This window comes from Calcarisporiella thermophila, assembly GCF_041956535.1.
Source record: "Calcarisporiella thermophila strain CBS 279.70 unplaced genomic scaffold VTP21scaffold_5, whole genome shotgun sequence".
Classification (NCBI taxonomy): Eukaryota; Fungi; Calcarisporiellomycota; class Calcarisporiellomycetes; order Calcarisporiellales; family Calcarisporiellaceae; genus Calcarisporiella; species Calcarisporiella thermophila.
The window spans coordinates 824,959-845,249 of NW_027192195.1; the positions used below are offsets into that span (position 1 = coordinate 824,959).

Consider the following 20,291-nt stretch of genomic DNA (forward strand, 5'->3'; position numbering starts at 1 on the left):
TCAATTATTGACTCACGTCAAAGTCGCGTAATGAAGAGAATTAAAAATGAAAAGAATTTTTATAATATTTTCTTAGTTCGCGTTTTTTTTTTACCAAGTATTTTATTTATCCAGTAAACATATATTCGCTGTTCCTATTTTATTATAATATCTTCTACTCTATACAGGAGTCAGAATCAAATGTCGTCTACTTTAATATCGAGCGAGTTAGATGATCTCCGTCTCTCGAGATCAAGGCCAAAATCAGTGGTGTTCAGTCCACGAAGGCTCGAATCTTGCTCCTCTATCCCTGGGAAAGTCAAGACTCCTGCAAAAGGAATTCTGAAAACGCCTTCCAAATTATTACCCGATGAAAGACCACTTTTAACCTCCTCTCCGCCTCCGCAATTGACTCAAGTTGGCTCTGAGAAAAATATCGAAAACATCGTATTAGCAACTGTTGAAGCACTACGCAATGGAGATGAGAAGATTCGGACAGAATATTATCAAATGCTACATACACGATATCGAGAGAGTAGTGATAATCTCCCTTTCCTCGATGATACAGAAATGAATATCACTGTTTTCAGCGAATCTTTCCGAAGAGACGTATCGCAGAACCATAATACCGAGTTGTAAGTGCTTTCTTTACTGAATAATATTTCAAATACAGTGCTATTAGACTGTATATATCCATACATAACTCTTATTTCTCCACTCATAGAGCACATGCAGCATTAAGATGTATGGGATTTTTCTTATTCCATGGTGAACTGGTGATTATGTTTGACGGTAATAACAGAACTCCTGTTCAAACTCCTTATTAATATACTATATTAACATTTCTTCCTTGTTATACAGATGTAGATTTGCAAGAACTTTTGATATTGGTTGCGAACAAAATCCGAGAAACTTCCAACAAAGTAGTCGAACACTCTAAACTTCACATTATTTTGCCAATGGCTCACATTGAATATTTTATTCTAGAATACTTGCAATTTTTGTGTATGGTGTCTGGCGATTCAACGACTGAAACCTAATACAATCTATCCTCTTGTTCCACGTCTAGTCGAGGCGCTAGTATTTGCCCTGGTGTCCAATTTCAAATCAATTACAATGCAAATGGAAGCTATATCGGTAATAAAAATCGTGATTGCCTTCATTACAAGTATTCACTCACTTTTGTGGCATTATTACACTAGGCACTTGGAGTTATTTTTAAGCAGGTGCCCACTTCGGCAATTGTGTACTCTGAACTATGGTTATTAGAGGTTGTTCGCTCTTTGGTGCATAATATGTCTGGAATTCGCTCTAGAGCGATGCAATTGCTCGAAAATTCTCTCAGTAATTTAGTACTACAACCAGACATAATTGACCGTGCATTGGGGGTAAATTCATAGCTTTGGATACATATTAATATTGGACTTTTTTTATTATTGCCATTATTATATTTTTTTTCAGAACTTTCTGGATATCGAAGGTGCAACATTTACTAGGGAGCTTGACAAACTTATATTTTCTGGAGAAGGTGAGTGCACTAATTCAACAGTATAACATTAATTCTGGTAGCGTATTGATTATTTTTCAGAAATACATGCTATCAAGGCATGGGGAGTAGTAGTGCTTTTGCTAGGGGAAAAATTACATCGGAATCCCAATTTAAACGCGTTTCTCAAATGTATTGAGGTAAATATCAAGTGAAAAACATTAAAAAAACCATTTTAAGTTATTTATTTTATTAAAATAGAAATGCTTCAATGTTAAGAAGCCAGCTGTTAAGGCTGCCGCTTTCGCAGCTTGGACCAAATTCATATATAATTTTTCTCTGAATGGACATATTTTAATGATCAAGAGAATTAAGTTAATCAGAGTTCCGATTGAGAACTGGTACGTTCATTGCTATATATACAGAAAAGAGAATGAAATAGAGAATGACTCAGCATATCTCCATAGCCTTCGGCGCGAGAGATCCCGAGCAGTCAAAGAGGCATGTATCCACACATGGGCCAATTTTATGTATGCTAGTTCCGAGGTGTTGACAGAGGTATTCCACCACAATTATTGCAATTGATTCGCAGATTGTCTCCAATTTCCTTGTGGTAGTATTTTGATGGCATTGTAGGCGATATGATGCAATTATCAATGAAATCAAACTCGCCCCTTATTCGCAATTATGGATTTCAAATAATGTCCTGCCTCCTATGTGGTCGCTCCAATGGTACTGTACTACAGAATTCTCTGCACCAATATTGCATTCTATATAACTCTTCTTGACCAATCTTTATAGCCTTATGGAATGATATTAATAATCCTCTAAAAAGTGATGCGCAAAAACCCGCGGAGGCGATCCGACGGGATCCACAGTGGATTCGACGCAACTCTAAGAAATTTTGTGAATTCTTTCATATCAGTCTGTCTATGCAGTATCTTCTTGAGAGTCAGAGCAGCGACGAATGGCACTTATGCGAATTATCTGAAAAGCGGATTGTAACAGTAAGCATATTATTTTTTTTTCACCTTATTTATTAGCTTAAGTGCTGACATGATCTCTATAGAACGAATTTGTAGCTGCATGGAACGATTTTTTAGCGGCAATACAGCAAGCGAACCAGAAGGAAATTGGTCCATCACGGGAAGCTATTGATTCTTTGCATGAATGCCTAAGAATGTGGAGACAAGTGTGGGAAACGGATGAATCAAATATGACAAACGTAATAATCGAAGAATCAGAAGAGCGAGGTAGTATTATTTTTTCCTTTTCATATACCTGTCTCAATCTCATTCTTTGATTTTATTCAAGTCAACCCTTGGGTCGTGAAACTCGGGATCCTTCATTTCATGCTACAAACTTATGAAAAATATTTTACAGCTTCAGTGTTAACTTCAATCAAGTACAGCTTGAATGAAGAGGAGGCGAAAGTCCAGGAGGATCAACATGTTACCCCTATTCATTGTACTCCGATTGGTAAGCGGACATTCAATAATATATTTTATAATTGTTTGAATTTTTTTGCCTTTCGTATCCTAGTCTACATCCTCAATATGCTCTTGTCCGTTCCTGCCAATGCACTTGTTGATAAGCAGGTGAAAAATATCCTCATAATGCTCATCAACAAATCATTCCAAATTGCGGAAATTGACACTGAGTTGAACAAAATGCTTTCATGCTCTCTTTCATTGCTCGAGACCCGGTTAATAAGCTCTGATAAAATTTTAAACATCGACATTGAATTGGATTATCAAATGGAAGCGTGGCAATGTATTGGTAAGTATCTATTCAAATAGGTATATAAAGGCATATCATTGCAAAATTGTTTCTTTATTTTAGCTTTATCGCTGGAAAAATATATCCGTCGTAGCGGTCAGATATTTGACATCGATATCGCTCAAGATCAACTTACCATGACTCTATTGGAAGTCATTATCTATCCATTAAGGTATGTGTCCGCGTTTATTTTTCACATTTACCATCATTATAATATCATGCATGCATTCAATAATAGAAAATACCTAGAGCAAAGTGTTACGCCTTCGGACGACCTAGAAATGGGTATTTCTGTCGCACTATCGAATCTTCTCGAATCATATTACAAGGCAACGACTTACTTGAAAGCCAACACCTGTATTGATTTAATTGCCGCACGCATTCAGTCAGCACTAGATTCGCATAATAATACCATTCAAAATATAAGGTGAGTTCAGCGAGGATATTGAGTTGACACCAACTCTAATTATAAATTATACCGTAGTTGTCTGCGAATTATCACAAATCTTACTACCTATATGCTCAGTTTGAACGCAAACTCAGCTGCATTTAATGCAGATTCAAACCATACATCTCGTGAGCAGTAAGTATCATTTGATTGAGAATAGTCATAAATTTGTCAGCTTACTCCTATCCCTGATTAGATCTGTGTTTCAATCACTATATAAGCTTTCTACTTCTCTCCTCAAGTATCTCTATTTATGGCTGGATAATTCAGCTCAAAATCCTAAAGATGTGCCTGGTTTCATCAAGAACTTTTTCACGGAGCTCACGACACTCTTAGTTAACACACCCAGTGAGAATAATATTTTTGACCTACTATCTGACGGAATCCTTACATGGATTAAAGATGACGATCATCATGTGCGTGATCAAACTATACTTGTAAAAAAAAAATATGGAGAAATGGTTAGTACATATAGATAGTGTCATGTTCACTCTGATTACTAATATTCTAAATTTTTCAGTTATCGGCTTTCTGGAAGGAAGGGGTTATTTCTGGTTTATGTCGTGGTCAAAATGTATACACCACCGAGCTTCTTACACGCGTTCAGGAATATATTGTTGTTGGTTTTGATAGCTGGGACAAATCAATCGAAGAGTCCACGTATTCGTTCTGGGAGAACACATTTAAAAAACAAGGCGCAATAGAGTATCCACCAGAAGTGGCTCGTGTGCTTGAGAAACGAGAAAAAGAAGGCCATCAACCCGAACCAAACACCCCGCAAAATCAAGAAAAGACCGAAGTTGTTGATACGAATTCGCAGACAAAGTCTTCAACTAGCAATAAAAATCGAAAGAGAAGTAATTGATATATTTCTCCTCAACATCTTTAACTTTGTCAATGAAACGTATTAACGATTTGTAATTTATAGAACGCCGTGAATTGGAGTATCTTGAGGTTGAATCCGATTTAGTCGAGACTCCTCGAAGTTCTAGACGAGTACGTCGTTCGATTAACCCTATTGTAGGTTGTTGTATATTAGTTAGCCTTAACTCGATAATTTATAATCATTCAAATCTACAGGAAATCTCTCCTAAAGATAAAGCTAGCAGCGTCGATCCCAAAACCCCTAAAAGTGGCGACACTACTTGTACACCTAAAAGTGGTAAACGGAATCGTAAGTTCTATTTTCAGGCACTGAGCATTAATTCTTGTTTACGAGAATTTTAATTAGGTGCAAGACGTAGACAGAGCCGTCAACAGGCTGAGACTGATACCACCCCTGTTTCTAAGGAGCATACTGATATCTCGAATGAAAACAATTCTACGCCATCCATAAAGTTAAAACAAGGATTCCATAAAGAAAACGCAATGGATTGGTCAGAAAATAGCACAGTAGTTGCTCAGCTGGGAGTGACGATGCCGCGAGAAATTGAGATTACGGAGGTTACTCCTGCCGGTGCCGAGCCCACAGATCTACAAAAAATGAACGTAGATGTTAAAATACTCGCCACAGTACAAGAGGAAGAATGGCCTCAGTCCCCGCATAGCTCAATTTCAGAAGACGAGATATTCACGGACGCTAAAGATGAACTTCCAGAAGAGAACGAGAGTGAAACTGTCAAACGAAATAATGAATTTGCTGTAACCAGCAAACTGCCTGTCCAAGTGGAAACGGTTGTAACAGCGCGCAATATGGTTGGAAAATTACCAGCCCTGCTAGATTCAAAAGAAAGTGGGAGTGAATTAGACTTGACTGGAAATACAGAGATTATAAATTCCGCTACTGACTTGCCAGGGTCGGGTGATCTACTGGTTGAAGATCTCCTTGTTAAGATGCAGAGACTTGTGGAAACGCCTGCAACTATGGAAAGATTTAGCACCAGGTAAGACTCTTTCTCATTTTCATTCATATAAATAAGATTAGTAAATGACTATATTTATTATTATAGACAACTTGTTGAACTGCAGCGAAATATCAACCTACTGAATACAATGGCGGTAGACACAATATCTAAGAGAATCACTGATTCATAGTTTTCGCTCGTAATATTTAGACATTTATATAGACATTACTGTTTTATTACACACTTTGTAATAATTTTTTCTGATATTCAAACTTTTCTCTGCATAAATATTAAATGAAGTCAATTATTTACATACAGAATTGAAATATTTATCAAAGCTCATCGTGAGATATCCCGCCTGCCTTATCTTTTCCAACCATATCTTCCGGCACCGGTTCAGGTTCCTCTACTTCACTAACATTTTCTAGTTTGTTAAAAGCATTTTTTGCGATAAATTCAAGAAAATTCTCTAACGATCTATCTCCTGTGTAATCAATGATCTCTCGATCTGTGCCGGCTTTGAATAACTTAATGGAAGGGAAGCCTGTGATTTTGAAAGGCACGGAGAGCGGCATATCATTCACAGTACCATCCATTTTCGCTATAATTATATTCCCGCTCGGATTACGACTGCGCACTGTTTTACCAAGCTCTTCCCATGTTGGTGCCAACCGCTTACAATGTCCGCACCAAGGAGCATATATTTCGAGCAAAACGTCCTTCTGTTCATCAAATACGATTTTATCAAATTCATCCGCAACTACTTTCGTGACAGGCGCGTCGTTCACTTCCGGAATTGGCTCAGATTTGATGGCAGGTGCAATCTCGCCTTTAACGACTCTGCTTACAAAATCATGAACCGCATCAGCCGTGATCTGTTTGCTCTGATTGAATGGGTACTTAGTAGCGTCGGACGTGTTTTGAATACCAAAAGCGGGCCATTGAGGTTTAAGATTGAGAGTTTCAGCAGCAACCCCATATCTGGTTGCATCTATCCAAACCATGTTGATCTTTTAGGAAGCGAAATCGATAGTAAGTTAAAAAATGCAACACTGTATAATAAAATAAAAATCACCTACCTGTTCTCTAAATTCTCTTGCCACTGGCTCTAATGTTTTTGTCAGTCTCACTCTCATTGAATCGCTATCGACAAATATATATGCCAAGAGTTTTCCAGTCTGATAACTTGCGTAGTTATCTGGGCCGATTTCATCGATAATCGGTTGTGCATTAGACCTGATGAATTCTCGCAAACGTTCTTTATCAAACGCTCCATTAAACTTATTTATTCCTTCGTCGAACTGTTTAAACAGTACTACGGAAGGAAAGTTCACCTCATATTTTTCTGCACCTTCAGGGTCAGTGCATATGCCAAAAACATATCTGCTACGCCATTCCTTAGCTAACTGCTCAACAATTTCCTTTGCTTCTCCATCTTGCGAAGAGAGGAACGCAACTATAACAACACGATCAGATTCTTTAAAGGTATCGATATCAACCGCAGAGAGCTCGGATAATACAGGTAGCACCTGTCTGAAATAAAAACAGCGTAAATTAAATTATTGCAGAAAACCAATTCCGATATAAACCATACTTTTTCATATAGCTAACTATTCCAGCTGATCGTCGTGATCCAGCGTAGTCATCTATAGGCTCTTTCCCTTCATGAAATACTTTCAATGTCGGAAAGCCTTCAACATCGTGTTCGCTACATAACTCCTGTTCAACTGTGCAATCTACTTTAGCAAGCTTAATTCCTGTAGATTTAAGCTCTGTTGCAGCTTTTTCGTACTCAGGCTCGAGATTTTTGCAATGCCCACACCAAGGTGCGAAGAATTCTACTAGTATTCTAATTGCACTGTTATCAATAAATATATCCCATAATAAAAAAAACTCCACATTTACAATTTCTCACTATTTACTACAGAGCTGAAATTATTTTTTGCAAGTAATAGTACGTCAGATTCAGCGCACACATAATTCGAAAATATTACAAAGCTCAAGAATGTAATTGAAATGCAAAAAAAATTCATTGAATTGTTAAACAGATTAAAGAGTAAAAAATGTGAAGAACTGATTTTGTATTTAAAAAATTGGCGGCAATTTTTACTCGCGAGGAACCCCTGGAATACATATATTAATTATTTCTTGTGGCATTATTTGTTTACAAGCACTTGAATATTATGGGAAATATTGAACGCTTACGAGAGAGAAAAGAAAGTAGAGACCGCTCCGGTAGAAAAAGTAATCTGTTTTTCTTTTTTCTAATAATGAAAATTATAATAATATAATGATTAATTCTTAGAAAGTGAATATAAGAATTCAAGATCTCGATCTCGAAGTCGTAGTCCCCGTCCTTCTCATATTAGCAGTAGTAAACTGAGTGGTTCAGATCATGATCCAGGTATGCACTAACGATAAATTTTTACTTCTTTCCTTTAAAATTACAATATGTGCGATAATACTATTGTTTTTTTATCAGCAGTAGTATACATTTATCCTTGATTTTATTTTATTCAATTATTTGAAAAATTTAAGAGATTGCTAAATTTTCTTCGCAAGATCTCGAGATTATTTAACCTATCATTTATAGGACACTCTTTAAAAAGAAATTCCAGAAGTTCAAGTCGTGAAAAAAGGAGAGAGTCGAAATCGCGCTCTGTATCTTCCGATACTGATTCATCGAGAGGTTGATATCTACCTGGTGATTTCTGAGTATCTTTCAAATACATTGAGTATTTTTATTGTAGAGGAAAGGAGGCGGAAAAAAAAGTACAAAAAAGACAAAAAGAAGAGTAGAAAAAAGAGAAGAGCATCTTCCTCAGATGTGAGTCTTAACTAATCATTTTATTAATACTTGATTTATCTTTGAATATACTATAGGATGACGGACCTCGCAGTGCTATTACTGGCAAAAAGGTTAGCTATTGCGTTAATAGCTTGGCAGTGCCCAATCTAACAAATTTTTGAATATTCAAGTTGAAGCTGAAAATTCACAAATCCAGTGAAGATAAACTTCGTGATGAAAACCGTTCTGATCTCTTACAATTTTTAAATTCATCTTATGACTAAAATCACTATTTTATGGTTTGTCTTTTGCATAAAGATCCTCGTTTAATTCAATTACTAAGTTCTAATGCTATTGTAAAATTTATAGGATTACACTAAGGATGGGAAAAGAATTGAGAGTGACATAATTTAAAATATTTTTTACAGTGGATGGCGAAGCAAGATACTATATATAGGATTCCAAGCCAAATACATATGGTCCTCTGCAGCGGTCCCTTCTCAGTCCCTTCTCTTCGTAAAGAAAATGTTAACTCCCAGACATTATAACTAATTATCCTAAGATTCCAATAAATTTCAATAAAAGACGCTTTCAAACTTATTATCTTGATTTTACAAAATACAGAACATTGCATTCTTAATGCTAGAATGTGTTATAGGACTTAAGATATCCTAAGACAATAGAAAGTAGGCATTTTCATGTGTAGTGATAGTATTCTTTTGTTGCCTCTAAGAACTAGTTTAATTATAGTCGAAATTGATAAAAATACAAATGACAATATATTGTGCTTTTCCATTGGTGTATTTTGCTATAATATATTTTTATTATATTTAATATAATTTTTCATCTCATTTTAATATCTAGATGCTTTTTGGCGCGCAATAATCTGATGCATTCATATCCTCATTAAATTTTTCAATAGTCTTGATTCATAATTCTCTTGAATTATATAAATCGAGAAAATTTTATACCTGAGAGAAAAGGCACCAATACACAAATGATTTTAAAAGCAACTCAACAATGACGATATAATCCCTATATTATACAACGAGTATATTTGATTCCTAATGTTGATTCAGTAGTTGCATTAAACTCTTCTTGAAAATCTTGTATTTAATTTCTTGATTTTTTTTATAAAAAGCGACTCTAAAATAATAAAGACGCAATTTCTATATGCGTTAAATTAGATGGTGTAGAGTAAACAAGTATAGCATAGAAGAAATTTGCGAAATTAATATCGTTTTAGTATAAGGTTGAAACTCACAATAGTGGAAAGTATTTCGATGGAATTAAATTGTTTTTTTAGTATAAATGCTATATCTGTTTATGTACTTGAAGTGACTGCATCTTAATTAAAATTCGATCATTATTGAAACCAGTCTAAAAACGCGTCAATTAAAAAGCTACAGAAAGCTTTTAAACCTTTCACAGATACACTCAATGGATTTTTTTTTTTTCATATTTCCAATATAATACTCACACATAAATTTATATTTCTTTTTTATTATTGTAGATGATGACAATTGATAATGAAAGTGTTGAATATAACTCACCAGATATCGGGGCGAAAAGGATAGAAAAATTATCACCTGAGAAGGCTTCAATGGAACTGCCGCCTATCGAGAACTCTTTGGATAAAATCAAAGGAATGAAAGGAAACCAGGAGCAATCAACTCGAATTTCCACATCTGGAACCGAAAAGCCCATTATATATACCCGTGGATTAATTAGCACAGATGCGACTTTTGAGAGAGTGATATCAGCTGGTGAAAACACACAGGGTAAAGGAACAGGATCTTTGTTAAATGAAGATTGTAAACAAAACCACATTGCACAAGATTTGCCAACTGACTATAATCAAGACAATGTTGGCAACATAAAAAATGCGGGAGATGAAGAATGGCGGCGAGTCACAAGCTTGCACGAAGTCAGCCTACATGATGATGCACCCAATCCATTTTCACTTACTATCGAATGTCCAGTGGATACTGCTGATACTTCTTCAATATCTTCATTTCCTTTCCATGCACCACTCACCCCAACCTCACCTATTTGCGCTTCGCCAATATCAGAATTCCCGCCCAAGTTACAACGCTCCAACTCCTTCATCGAGGGTCTGCGCTCCACATTTTCGTTTCGTAGAGCCAGCACTTTCGGAAATGTTGATATGATGCTGGCGAGAATCGAAGTACAAACAATAGAGTTGGAGAAGGATCCGAGAGGAAAAGAAATTTGTATGAAGCTGCAGGAAGGAATACAAGCGAATTTCGATAGGGTCAGGACTGAAGCTGTTCTTGAAGGTATTCAGGACGAGGTTGATTGGGGTAACTGAACTAGGCACTTCTCTCGCAATCATAATTAAATGTTCATTTATTATTGTAATCTTAGATTTCTGGGGACAGCTCATTTCAGATTTTGACAATGTTATCAAGACTCAACCCAAGAAAGTGACTGAAGTTGTACGACTCGGTATTCCGCCTTCTATACGTGGTATGATCTGGCAACTCTTTTCGAAATCGAAAGATCCGGAACTCGAAACGACTTACGCGGAGCTTATTAAGCAACAAAGTCCATACGATAAAATGATTGAGCGTGATATTAGCCGCACATTTCCTGATCACGAATATTTCAAGTTGAAAGATGGTCCTGGACAAGTTGGATTATTTAATGTTTTAAGAGCATATTCTTTATATGACGAGGAGATAGGATATTGTCAAGGATTAGCATTTGTAGTTGGGCCATTATTATTAAATGTGAGGATAATGACATTTCTGCTATAAGAAATTAAACTCATAATTGCTTTTAGATGCCAGAAGAAGAGACTTTTTGCCTCTTAATCCGGCTAGTATCTCACTACGGACTTCGCGACCTTTTCACACCTGATATGGCAGGCCTGAACCTTCGCCTATTTCAATTTGATCGCCTCCTCGAAGACCATCTTCCGCATGTGTTTCGCCATCTGATGCGTAAAAATGTCCGCTCAACGATGTTTGCTGCACAATGGTTTATGACCCTATTTGCATATAAATTTCCGATGGACCTTGTGCTCCGTATCTTTGATGTTATTATGGTAGAAGGAGTTGATGCAGTGTTCAGGTTCGCAATTGCGTTGATGAAGAGAGGAGAACGAGATATACTTGGGTTGGAGTTTGAGCAGTTGGTAGAATTTTTGAAGATAGGGTTATTTGAATTTTATCCAGTAAGTCAGAATTATATTCAAGCTTGTATTTACTTTTTCTTAAGACTCCAAATATTAGAATGCCAATGAACTTGTTTCGGATGCATACAATATTTCCATTACCACCAAACAACTAAAGCGCCTTGCGAAAGCGTATACCGTTGAGCTTAAAAAGGCAGCTCAAGAACATCAGCAGCTCTTCGTATTAAAGCAAGCGAATTCACAACTTGCAGCTCATATTAAGAGACTCGAGGCAAGCCTGGATGCGCTCAACTCAGAACATTGTACATTGACAAATGAGCTTATCACCACGAAAATGCAGCTTGCTCATACACAGGAAGAAAATGAGTCTTTAGATGCCCGATGTGAGGAATTAAAATTGAGGATAGAAGAGATACCCCACGAAATTGAAGAGAGGTTTAAAACTGAGATGGATTCTTTAGCAAAGAAGAACGTAGAACTTGTACAGCGAAATACGACTTTAGAGGATCAATTAAATCAAACCGAGGTTCAACTGATCGATACACGAGTCAAGCATGCACAGTTAGAGAGTGAGAGAGAGAGTTTGAAATGGACTCTAAATGAGTTAAGAAAGACTCTGGGAAACGTATAAAAATTAAGCTACATCTATTTTAATGCTCAATCCATTTATTGTGTCGAAGATGTTTTTTTTTCTTTTTTTCAGCATTTCGTATTATATATTTTTTTATTTCTAATATGTTTTGGAACAATCCTTCTCTACTCTCTATTATAATCCCAATGAAAATTATTGTCCAAAAATTCGACTATATTCGGGGGGAATTTTGAATACGCGACATTTATCCTTAAAAACTTTCAAGCTTCGACCGCGAATTATACTTTCAACTTCCACTTCATTTGCTACCCACCTACGCTATTAACTCATGTAGATCATGTCAATTAGTCACAATTAATTCCTAATCGAATATAGATGTATACCTTAGTTTCCTCTGCATATACTGCATCCTTAATATCGTAATCATCTGGATCTTCAGCCAATATTTTATTTTTTCTATCAAGCTCTGCATCCATTATCTATATAATTGGATTTCATTACTTTAGTTTGAGTAAAATACTAAAGAGCTTATAAGAACCTTCAAGCATTTATTAATGGCGTCTTCTCTTGTTCGATAGGCATTCATGAGCTGCTGGAAAAACTCTGCGCAGGCTTGTTCACTGTGTGTGTCGGTTGTATTCATGCGAAGCATAATATTATCGTCGGGCTTACGAAGCTCTTTCATTATTTCTATACAATATAACTATTAACATAAAATATAATGTATTGTATATAACCTTGATATATACCCTTAAAATAAGAGAGATTATAACATGTACTCATCTCTATTTCAGGCATCGTGGGTGGGAATTTAAATATGTATATATATGTGTGTGTAAATAGTATGATGGCAAGGCGCGTTTCAATGAGAAAGAAAATGTGACTGTTTATGTTTTGAACTAAAGGTTAAAATCTGAAACTATTTCTTATAGTATTATATGTGGCTGCGTTCAATTATACTTTCGGTATAGATGCCCAATTTCAAATGGCAATAAATCCTCTTCCAAAATTCAAGGTTGATTTGGCAGTTGTCATGATCATCTTGATATTAAGCCCAAATGTTTAAACAGTGTGTGATTTTAATTTTTGTTTTTCATAAAAAGAACGCATATAATATCAGAACACTTAAAATTAAATATTTCTTAATAGGAATAAATCATTAAGCTACAAGATTTTAGGCCTGCTATTTTTTTTTTACTGCATTATTCATATTTTAAATGATATTATAAATATAAAACATAATTTAAGCTCCAACCTATATTCATTCTCTTGCTTCTACCAGCTACGGAACACGATATTGCGACATTCACTCGTAGTATCAACGATAAAGTCTTGCTTTGCTGTAAGTAGTTTTTTAGGATCGATACGAACTTCAGGCTGAATCAATTCGAGTTTTACTTCCCACTTTTGTTTTGTATTAGAAGGCAAGTCACGTAATTCGAAGCTAAATTTGTTATCCAAGTCAGGTTGAAGCTGGCCTTCTTTATACCATTTCACCAAGTATTTTTCTCCTACAATGCGCTGATCTTTTGGACGAAATTGGGCGAGAGGAATAGCCTTAAGTTCAACACTGTAACCGCGCCCGTTTTCCTGGAAATTTTTGGTATTATCGTCATGTTGATGTTGTAGGAAAGGTGTACCAAACTTGGTTTTGTTTGTACATGAAACATTAACCTCATCGATTAGCGAAATTTTTTTCAAAAATTGATGCCAAAGACATTCCTGGCAGACCGGACACCTAATAATAAATACGATATTTGAGCTATGAGTGAATATTAGCTTCAAGTATAAAGAATACAAATGAGTTCTCGTCATGTTTCGCATAAGGCACTGTTACATATTAGAGAGTTATTTGAAAAAGGCTTAATAATTGAGTAGAAAGTTATTGCTTACCCCTAAAGAAAAAATAATTAATCAATACCATATCACTTCATGATATAAGAGAAATAGTACCTTCATTCGTTGGTCTATATGTCTTTCGTGTCTGTGATTCGGCGATGGTGGGATAGGCCGATATCTATGTTTTGAAGTTAATCAGTCCTCCTACCATAAATAAGATATCTAAAAATACAGCATACATGCGAGGAGTCTAATACGAATTCATCTTCGCCCGCGTATTCCTGAACTGTGACACTACACAATTGGCGGATAGGGGAACTTGGACCATTTTTAGGAAACCCTTGGCGGAATTCGAGCGTGTGCATCCCAGCCTTGAAGCCCCCATTGTTTCCTGTGCTAGAATATTCGAAGAAGTGTCGGTCCAGATCTCCTGTTGATTTCCATGGAATCGCCTTTCCATCTAATAAGATCTAATTTTAAAATTTATTAACCAATAAATTTATCAGTAGAGAAATTGTGATCAATATACTTTGAGGGATCCTTCACTTTCCACCCCAGAGGCTGAAATTCGAATCATCCAACGTGGAAAACGGCCAGTTGTATTGAATTTCACTTTGTATGGACCTTGTGCCAGGTCATACCAGGCATAATCAGCTGCTGCTAGGTTGCTTTTCTCTTCCCGCACAGGACCAGTAAGCCAATGCTTCCATGGAATATCTCTGAGCGATTTTGCATTATTACATCCAGAATAAACAGAACCATTATCGTATTCCTCTGGAAAAATGTGTTATAAAAAGGAATAAATATAATCTATTAAATTGACACTTACCGCCGACTTCCAGAAAACTATGCCTGGTTTTATTTACAATTAGAATTAGCCATATTAGTTATTGGTTTATAATCGTAGTTAACACACCCCATTTCGTGTCTAATGACAATTGTTCCCGAAGTCTCAGATGAAGTACTAATAATAAATTCGCCACCAAGCCCTCCGTAATATGGGTCGTTTCCTATGAGAGAAGGAAAATCACAGGAAGACTGTCCGATAGAATCACATGCTGCGTGGGCCTCTCTCCTTTTAGAAGCGTAAATCCCTCGTAGTTCTGATCCCTCACGGTAGAGACCGAAAGCAGTATCCTTTGGTTTTCCTTTAGAACCAATTCCGCTTTCTTTGGAAGGTCGGAAAAGTGCCCAGAGATTAAATAATGGTCTAACAGATGTAAACGTTCCAATCAGAAACATATCATTGGCGAGACGTTGGATGTCTTTGAAGAATTTATCGCGCTCTTGTTGTTGATATCCATCGCCCATAAAAACGACATCAATACGGTTCTGTAGCTCAATACTTAAGTGAAGCTTTTTTTTTTCAATCATGGAAAAGAGGTTACCTTAGAGTCACCATTATCGAGAATTTTTCTCTAATGATTATTACATTACGCTGTAAGTATTAAAATTCATTTCAATATTCCGAATTAATTCTTACCACTTCATCCGCCGTACCTACATCTGTCTTATCTAAATTATTTCCTTTAATTGCGAGAGTGCTAGCTAACTGCCGAGCTCCAAATAGACTTTTATCTTTTTTCCAGCCATTGACCCTAGAGCAGATACGACTAAGTGCTTCGTTGACATTTTTTTGGTTATAACCATAGATTGTTATGAGCTCATCCCTATTGTGAGAGTCTCCAAATTGGCTAAACTCCTCTGAATTCAAGTTCTTGTGCCGTTGAATCAAGTTAGCTCCATTTCCTACTAATCCACGATGTAATTGCGAATACTCAGAACTTAAGATTTCACATTCTTTAGTGCTCGGATTGAAATACGCTTTAACTCGCAAAATATCTATCCCAGTACGGGCTATCGTCGTTGAAGCGGTTATACTAAGCATACAATACTTAGAAATTACACAGACCTATTTTATTAGTAGATATTTACCCAAGAATAATTTGGTAAACCGATATTGCAAACAAAAGAAATTTGTTTAGATACCACATTGTGTTTTGAGCATAAAGGACTATGAATAGGTTATCTAGAGACTCTTGATTATAATGTGGAGAGATCAAGTCTCTTTGTAATATATAAGTGAAATCTCAGCTTCAGGTCATGCCTCTATCATAATTGCGCTAGTCATAAGATACTTTCGTAATCCTCTAGTAATATAACTTCCACGGGACACAAGGTGTTAAAATCACACGCAAAAAATTTGTACAAGAAAGTGCTAACCTTACAAAGTTAATTGTATGTTACACGCGATCGTCGATTAATTCTCCTAAAATAAATAACAGATGAGATGATCTTAGCTTTTCTCAAGCTATTCTAAGCAAATTGAGGAGACCATGGTTCAACGAATACTTATACTTATCATACCGTTAATACCAGAATATTCCAAGAGGACACAAAAATCATAATCTATTAGGTAATATATCTATATCGTAATACATCTGGTCAGCACAAAAAATGAAACTATATCATTTGGAAGCACGAAATCAGCTGCATCATTCGTTTAGTAAACTCAAAATTCTATATTTCTTTGCTTTTTACGAGGATCTTAGAGACACTAAGCTAATTATTGACCTCGAATAATTTGAATGTAATTCTGGCAAGGTAGGGTAGAATTGTACGTACAAATAAACCATCCAGTTAAAATCCCTTGGTATAGTTTGATATAGTTTTTTCTATTTGAAATAGATATGGTAACCTTGGGCACATCGTGCATCACGGATACTTGACATACTAAAGACATGACACTTTTTAATTTTTAGCGTTTTTATCATTATAACTACTAATTGTCTAATCAGTGAAATATCATTTGTGCACTTATCTAAATGTCAATTCCTTATACTTCGCTAGAGTTGATTAAGTCTGATTATAATTTTGATAACTTAAAAACCAAAATTTCAAAATTTTGAAAAAATCAATAAAATAAAAGTTTTTAAAAATTTTCAATTTTATCGAAAATTTCTAAATTTCATAGAATTTTTATAATTTGCGCCAATAATATTTTTATAAAACAAAAATATTGAAAATGTTTATTATGTTCAAAAATTGTAATTCTCTTAACTGGTTCTTACATTGTCAAGTATAATAAAACTTGTTTGGGGATAATAAAGGCATTGTAAATTGTATGGCGATAATGTGAATCTAGTATTTTTGTATGAGCTATAATCTTTTGCAGTAGATTATAGAATTTTTTAATAGATGGCTACTTTTGTATCAGATGATGATTCCTTGGGTGAAATAGCCCTTAGTATTATATTTCCTTGGAGATTTACAAAAAAGTTGATTTACAAATATATAGTGTATAATTAAGCGTATATTTGTTCAATTGTACACTCGTCCACTTTTATTATGATTCTCATGTTTACTCAATGAAACTATGTTAAAATATTTAAATACATGGATTGACAAAAATCCCAATGACTCATTATTTACAACAAGTATTATCTAATCTTCGATGTATCTCGATTTTGGCAATGAAGTTAATTGAGATTTTTATACGACTCAGAATGCAAAAAGGTTTGAGATAAATATTTTATTGGCATTGAAAAAAAAAAAATCATAAATCCGTAGGTCTTGTTAAATAATTCCCTTTATCCGAAGTTGCCTAAAAAAAATTGACATCCTGCGCAGTGACCCCGCCTGTTAATAAAAATAAACCAAAGTTTTCCATCATGAATAAGAAGCAAGTAGTAGTAGTGGCAATCATATGGCAATAATATCATTTTTCTATCGTGTTGAAATATCGTCGTTATTTAAAATTTGTATTAAAAGATAACTCTAAGGCACAGGTAGGAATCAACAAATATAAAAAGAAGATATATAAGAAGAAAGAGCGAAAAATATCTTAGAAAATAAAAGGTTATAAACTAGCCTTCCTGGCCAAAGTCTTTGGTGAAATTTTCATGGTGCTGTAAGTCATCCTTGGATACAGTTGGTCTAGTCACACGAATAGAGCGCATAAAATCCTGAAAAGTTACTAGCGGCTCAAGAAGTTGATGGGGTTCAACATCCATCCATGTCATTTCAATGGCAGAGGGATCACCAGATGAGCAAGGAGTTAAATAACGCGCAATTTTATTTGGTTCTTCGCGAGAAGGCGCATCCACCCACTTGAAATGTGTAGCACTTTGTACTTTTCGGACTGGGGCCATAAGAGCGTCCCGAACTAAAATAGCAATATCAGAGCCTGAAAATCTAATATAGAAGCGAGTAAGAGACAAGAAAAGATCGAGGAAGATAAACGACAGCTTACCCATCAGTTTTTTCAGCAAGTTGCTTAAAATCAGTTGGTGTTAAATTGCAAGGTGTATCTCCAATATTAAGCTGGAACATTCGAGCGCGCGCCTGTGGGTCAGGCAGGGGAATATAGACACGTTTTTCAAATCTATGAAGTACAAAGAGTAAATATTAATCCAATACATTAAGGATATATTCAGAAACAATTCAGTATCTATACCGTCTTCTAATTGCAACGTCAAGTGTCCAAGGAATATTTGTTGCTCCAAGAACAAGAACACCACTAGATTCAGCACCAACGCCATCCATTTGCACAAGAAATTCTGTTTTAATTCGGCGAGAGGCTTCTGATTCTCCTTCACCACGAGTGCCACATAGTGAGTCAACTTCATCAATAAAAATTATTGCGGGCTTGCTCTCTCGTGCCATCGTAAACAATTGTTTAACCAAACTTGAGTATAAAAAGAGCATGTAAAAGAGAGCAAAATAATGTTGACAGCATAAAACACGTACCGTTCACTCTCACCCATCCATTTTGAGACAAGGTCAGAAGATGAAACGGAAAAAAAGGTCTACATTTATGAACGTAAGTAAGTTTCGATGATTCGATGCTATTTTACTCAATTATATTGAAGATTTACGGAATTGGCTTCTCGGGCGACAGCTTTTGCTAGGTATGATTTGCCAGTTCCTGGAGGTCCATAAAGTAAGATTCCTCTCCATGGTTTCCTTTTTCCTGTCGTATATAAACGAGCAAATTGGGAAGAAAATATATCTCTACACTCTCAAAAGAAATATGACTCAAAAGGAATAAGAGTATTTACCCGTGAAGAGATGAGGAAACCTAATGGGCAATATAACAGCCTCTTTCAGTGCTTCTTTTGCATTGTCAAGTCCGGCCACATCATCCCAGCACACGTTTGGCTTCTCAGATATTATAGCACCTATAGAGTATGTCAGTAAAAGTATTTGGGCAATATTCTAAACCAGGAGGACGAACTTGATAATCCTGAGCGCAATTTCTTGATTTCTGGATCGTTATCATCTTCATCATCATCTGATGAACTCCCCTTTTTCCTAGAATGATATAAATATCGAATACTATTAAAATAGGGCAGATCCGATTAGATACTTACTTTGGTTTCCCTCCAGAACCACCTTTTTCACTACCATTAGCACCCACTGCTCGGCGCTGTCTTTTTTCTTCATTCTTACTCAAATACTCTTTAAGTTTTTCGCCGCGCTCTAAATACTCGGTAAACTTTTTGCGTAATGATTCTTTTAATCTCTCATTTTTCTCATCTGTTATGTGACATCATACTTCATATTAGTCAATTGAATTTTGAAATATCGATGTTACTTGAGCTTACACTTCATTGCTAGCATAAAATACTCCAAAGCATTTTTATAAAGTTTGTAGGCCTCTTCATAATTGGCTTTGTTGTCTTCGTCAGTTGCTCTTTTCACAATTTCTATCGCTTTCTATTTCGGCAGACCGCGATTATTAGAGAATCTTATGTGGCAACTACTGGATAAAACAAGAAAGGAACATTACCCCTAGAAAATCAACATTTGCCATTATTGTGAGGGTATGGATCTCAAAGGTTATCAAGATACCTTAGAATACAAGATATAAAATAGCTGCGCCACTCAACTTGAAATTGCCTAGATTTATTATTAGCATGTGCTATTTCTTGGGTGCCAATAATGCCTTAAGCATACTTTTGGTAGTTTTAACATTTTTTAGAATCCTTTATATTGTAATGGGGTCTATTGAAGTTATGTTTATTTCAGCGAATATATCTTATAGCATTCCTTCGTTTGACTTATAATCGTATAGTTCATGCTATTTACGACTGTTTTGGAATATCATTTTTACCCAGGATACCTCTGAACAGCAAATCTTAGTCTCAACTCTGGTTTGAGAACCGTACCCAGCTCTCTCTGCTGAATATCAAATTAATTTAATTTATCTCTTTTTTCTTTCTTTCTTTCTTTCATGTACATAAACACGCAAAATTCCTCCCCTACAAAAACCCGCCTGGTGAAAACTGCTAGAAAACGTATAGGAGCACGTAGAAAAGTAGGTAAAAAGTTTGTAAAAGTTTAGGGAATCGCAAACCTCCTCCATCTTTTCTAC

The 20,291-nt window shown here is 35.7% G+C and overlaps 7 protein-coding genes across 7 annotated transcripts; 3 read left to right on the forward strand and 4 right to left on the reverse strand.

The window, feature by feature from the left end:
• Window positions 1–180: 180 nt before the first annotated feature.
• On the forward strand, window positions 181–5,726 carry VTP21DRAFT_9432 (uncharacterized protein; the record flags this gene model as incomplete). The annotated part of the gene is made up of 23 exons (XM_069400388.1): window positions 181–614; window positions 704–771; window positions 841–902; window positions 967–1,116; window positions 1,182–1,367; window positions 1,441–1,507; window positions 1,568–1,665; window positions 1,727–1,866; window positions 1,933–2,023; window positions 2,083–2,197; window positions 2,267–2,472; window positions 2,535–2,718; window positions 2,780–2,944; window positions 3,008–3,244; window positions 3,308–3,416; window positions 3,483–3,671; window positions 3,729–3,827; window positions 3,889–4,153; window positions 4,213–4,549; window positions 4,621–4,712; window positions 4,773–4,866; window positions 4,924–5,575; window positions 5,642–5,726. 23 exons carry the CDS (start codon window positions 181–183, stop codon window positions 5,724–5,726), a joined length of 4,125 nt encoding a protein of 1,374 aa, XP_069254319.1.
• Window positions 5,727–5,868: 142 nt separating this feature from the next.
• On the reverse strand, window positions 5,869–7,569 carry VTP21DRAFT_9433 (uncharacterized protein; the record flags this gene model as incomplete). The annotated part of the gene is made up of 4 exons (XM_069400389.1): window positions 5,869–6,546; window positions 6,616–7,069; window positions 7,131–7,385; window positions 7,442–7,569. The coding sequence occupies 4 exons, from the start codon at window positions 7,567–7,569 to the stop codon at window positions 5,869–5,871; spliced, it is 1,515 nt and encodes a 504-aa protein (XP_069254320.1).
• Window positions 7,570–7,719: 150 nt separating this feature from the next.
• Window positions 7,720–8,608, forward strand: VTP21DRAFT_9434 (uncharacterized protein; the record flags this gene model as incomplete). Its single annotated transcript, XM_069400390.1, has 6 exons — window positions 7,720–7,780; window positions 7,842–7,940; window positions 8,130–8,225; window positions 8,287–8,363; window positions 8,420–8,455; window positions 8,516–8,608. 6 exons carry the CDS (start codon window positions 7,720–7,722, stop codon window positions 8,606–8,608), a joined length of 462 nt encoding a protein of 153 aa, XP_069254321.1.
• Window positions 8,609–9,840: 1,232 nt separating this feature from the next.
• Window positions 9,841–12,115, forward strand: VTP21DRAFT_9435 (uncharacterized protein; the record flags this gene model as incomplete). The annotated part of the gene is made up of 4 exons (XM_069400391.1): window positions 9,841–10,648; window positions 10,713–11,077; window positions 11,131–11,523; window positions 11,582–12,115. The coding sequence occupies 4 exons, from the start codon at window positions 9,841–9,843 to the stop codon at window positions 12,113–12,115; spliced, it is 2,100 nt and encodes a 699-aa protein (XP_069254322.1).
• A 153-nt stretch (window positions 12,116–12,268) lies between these two features.
• On the reverse strand, window positions 12,269–12,874 carry VTP21DRAFT_9436 (uncharacterized protein; the record flags this gene model as incomplete). The annotated part of the gene is made up of 4 exons (XM_069400392.1): window positions 12,269–12,394; window positions 12,460–12,555; window positions 12,615–12,766; window positions 12,826–12,874. 4 exons carry the CDS (start codon window positions 12,872–12,874, stop codon window positions 12,269–12,271), a joined length of 423 nt encoding a protein of 140 aa, XP_069254323.1.
• A 1,065-nt stretch (window positions 12,875–13,939) lies between these two features.
• On the reverse strand, window positions 13,940–15,226 carry VTP21DRAFT_9437 (uncharacterized protein; the record flags this gene model as incomplete). The annotated part of the gene is made up of 6 exons (XM_069400393.1): window positions 13,940–13,971; window positions 14,030–14,093; window positions 14,155–14,385; window positions 14,445–14,689; window positions 14,745–14,767; window positions 14,832–15,226. 6 exons carry the CDS (start codon window positions 15,224–15,226, stop codon window positions 13,940–13,942), a joined length of 990 nt encoding a protein of 329 aa, XP_069254324.1.
• Window positions 15,227–17,781: 2,555 nt separating this feature from the next.
• VTP21DRAFT_9438 (uncharacterized protein) lies at window positions 17,782–19,730 on the reverse strand (the record flags this gene model as incomplete). Its single annotated transcript, XM_069400394.1, has 10 exons — window positions 17,782–18,109; window positions 18,168–18,299; window positions 18,372–18,602; window positions 18,665–18,723; window positions 18,793–18,887; window positions 18,976–19,095; window positions 19,152–19,228; window positions 19,288–19,453; window positions 19,522–19,633; window positions 19,707–19,730. The coding sequence occupies 10 exons, from the start codon at window positions 19,728–19,730 to the stop codon at window positions 17,782–17,784; spliced, it is 1,344 nt and encodes a 447-aa protein (XP_069254325.1).
• Between the last annotated feature and the right edge of the window lie 561 nt (window positions 19,731–20,291).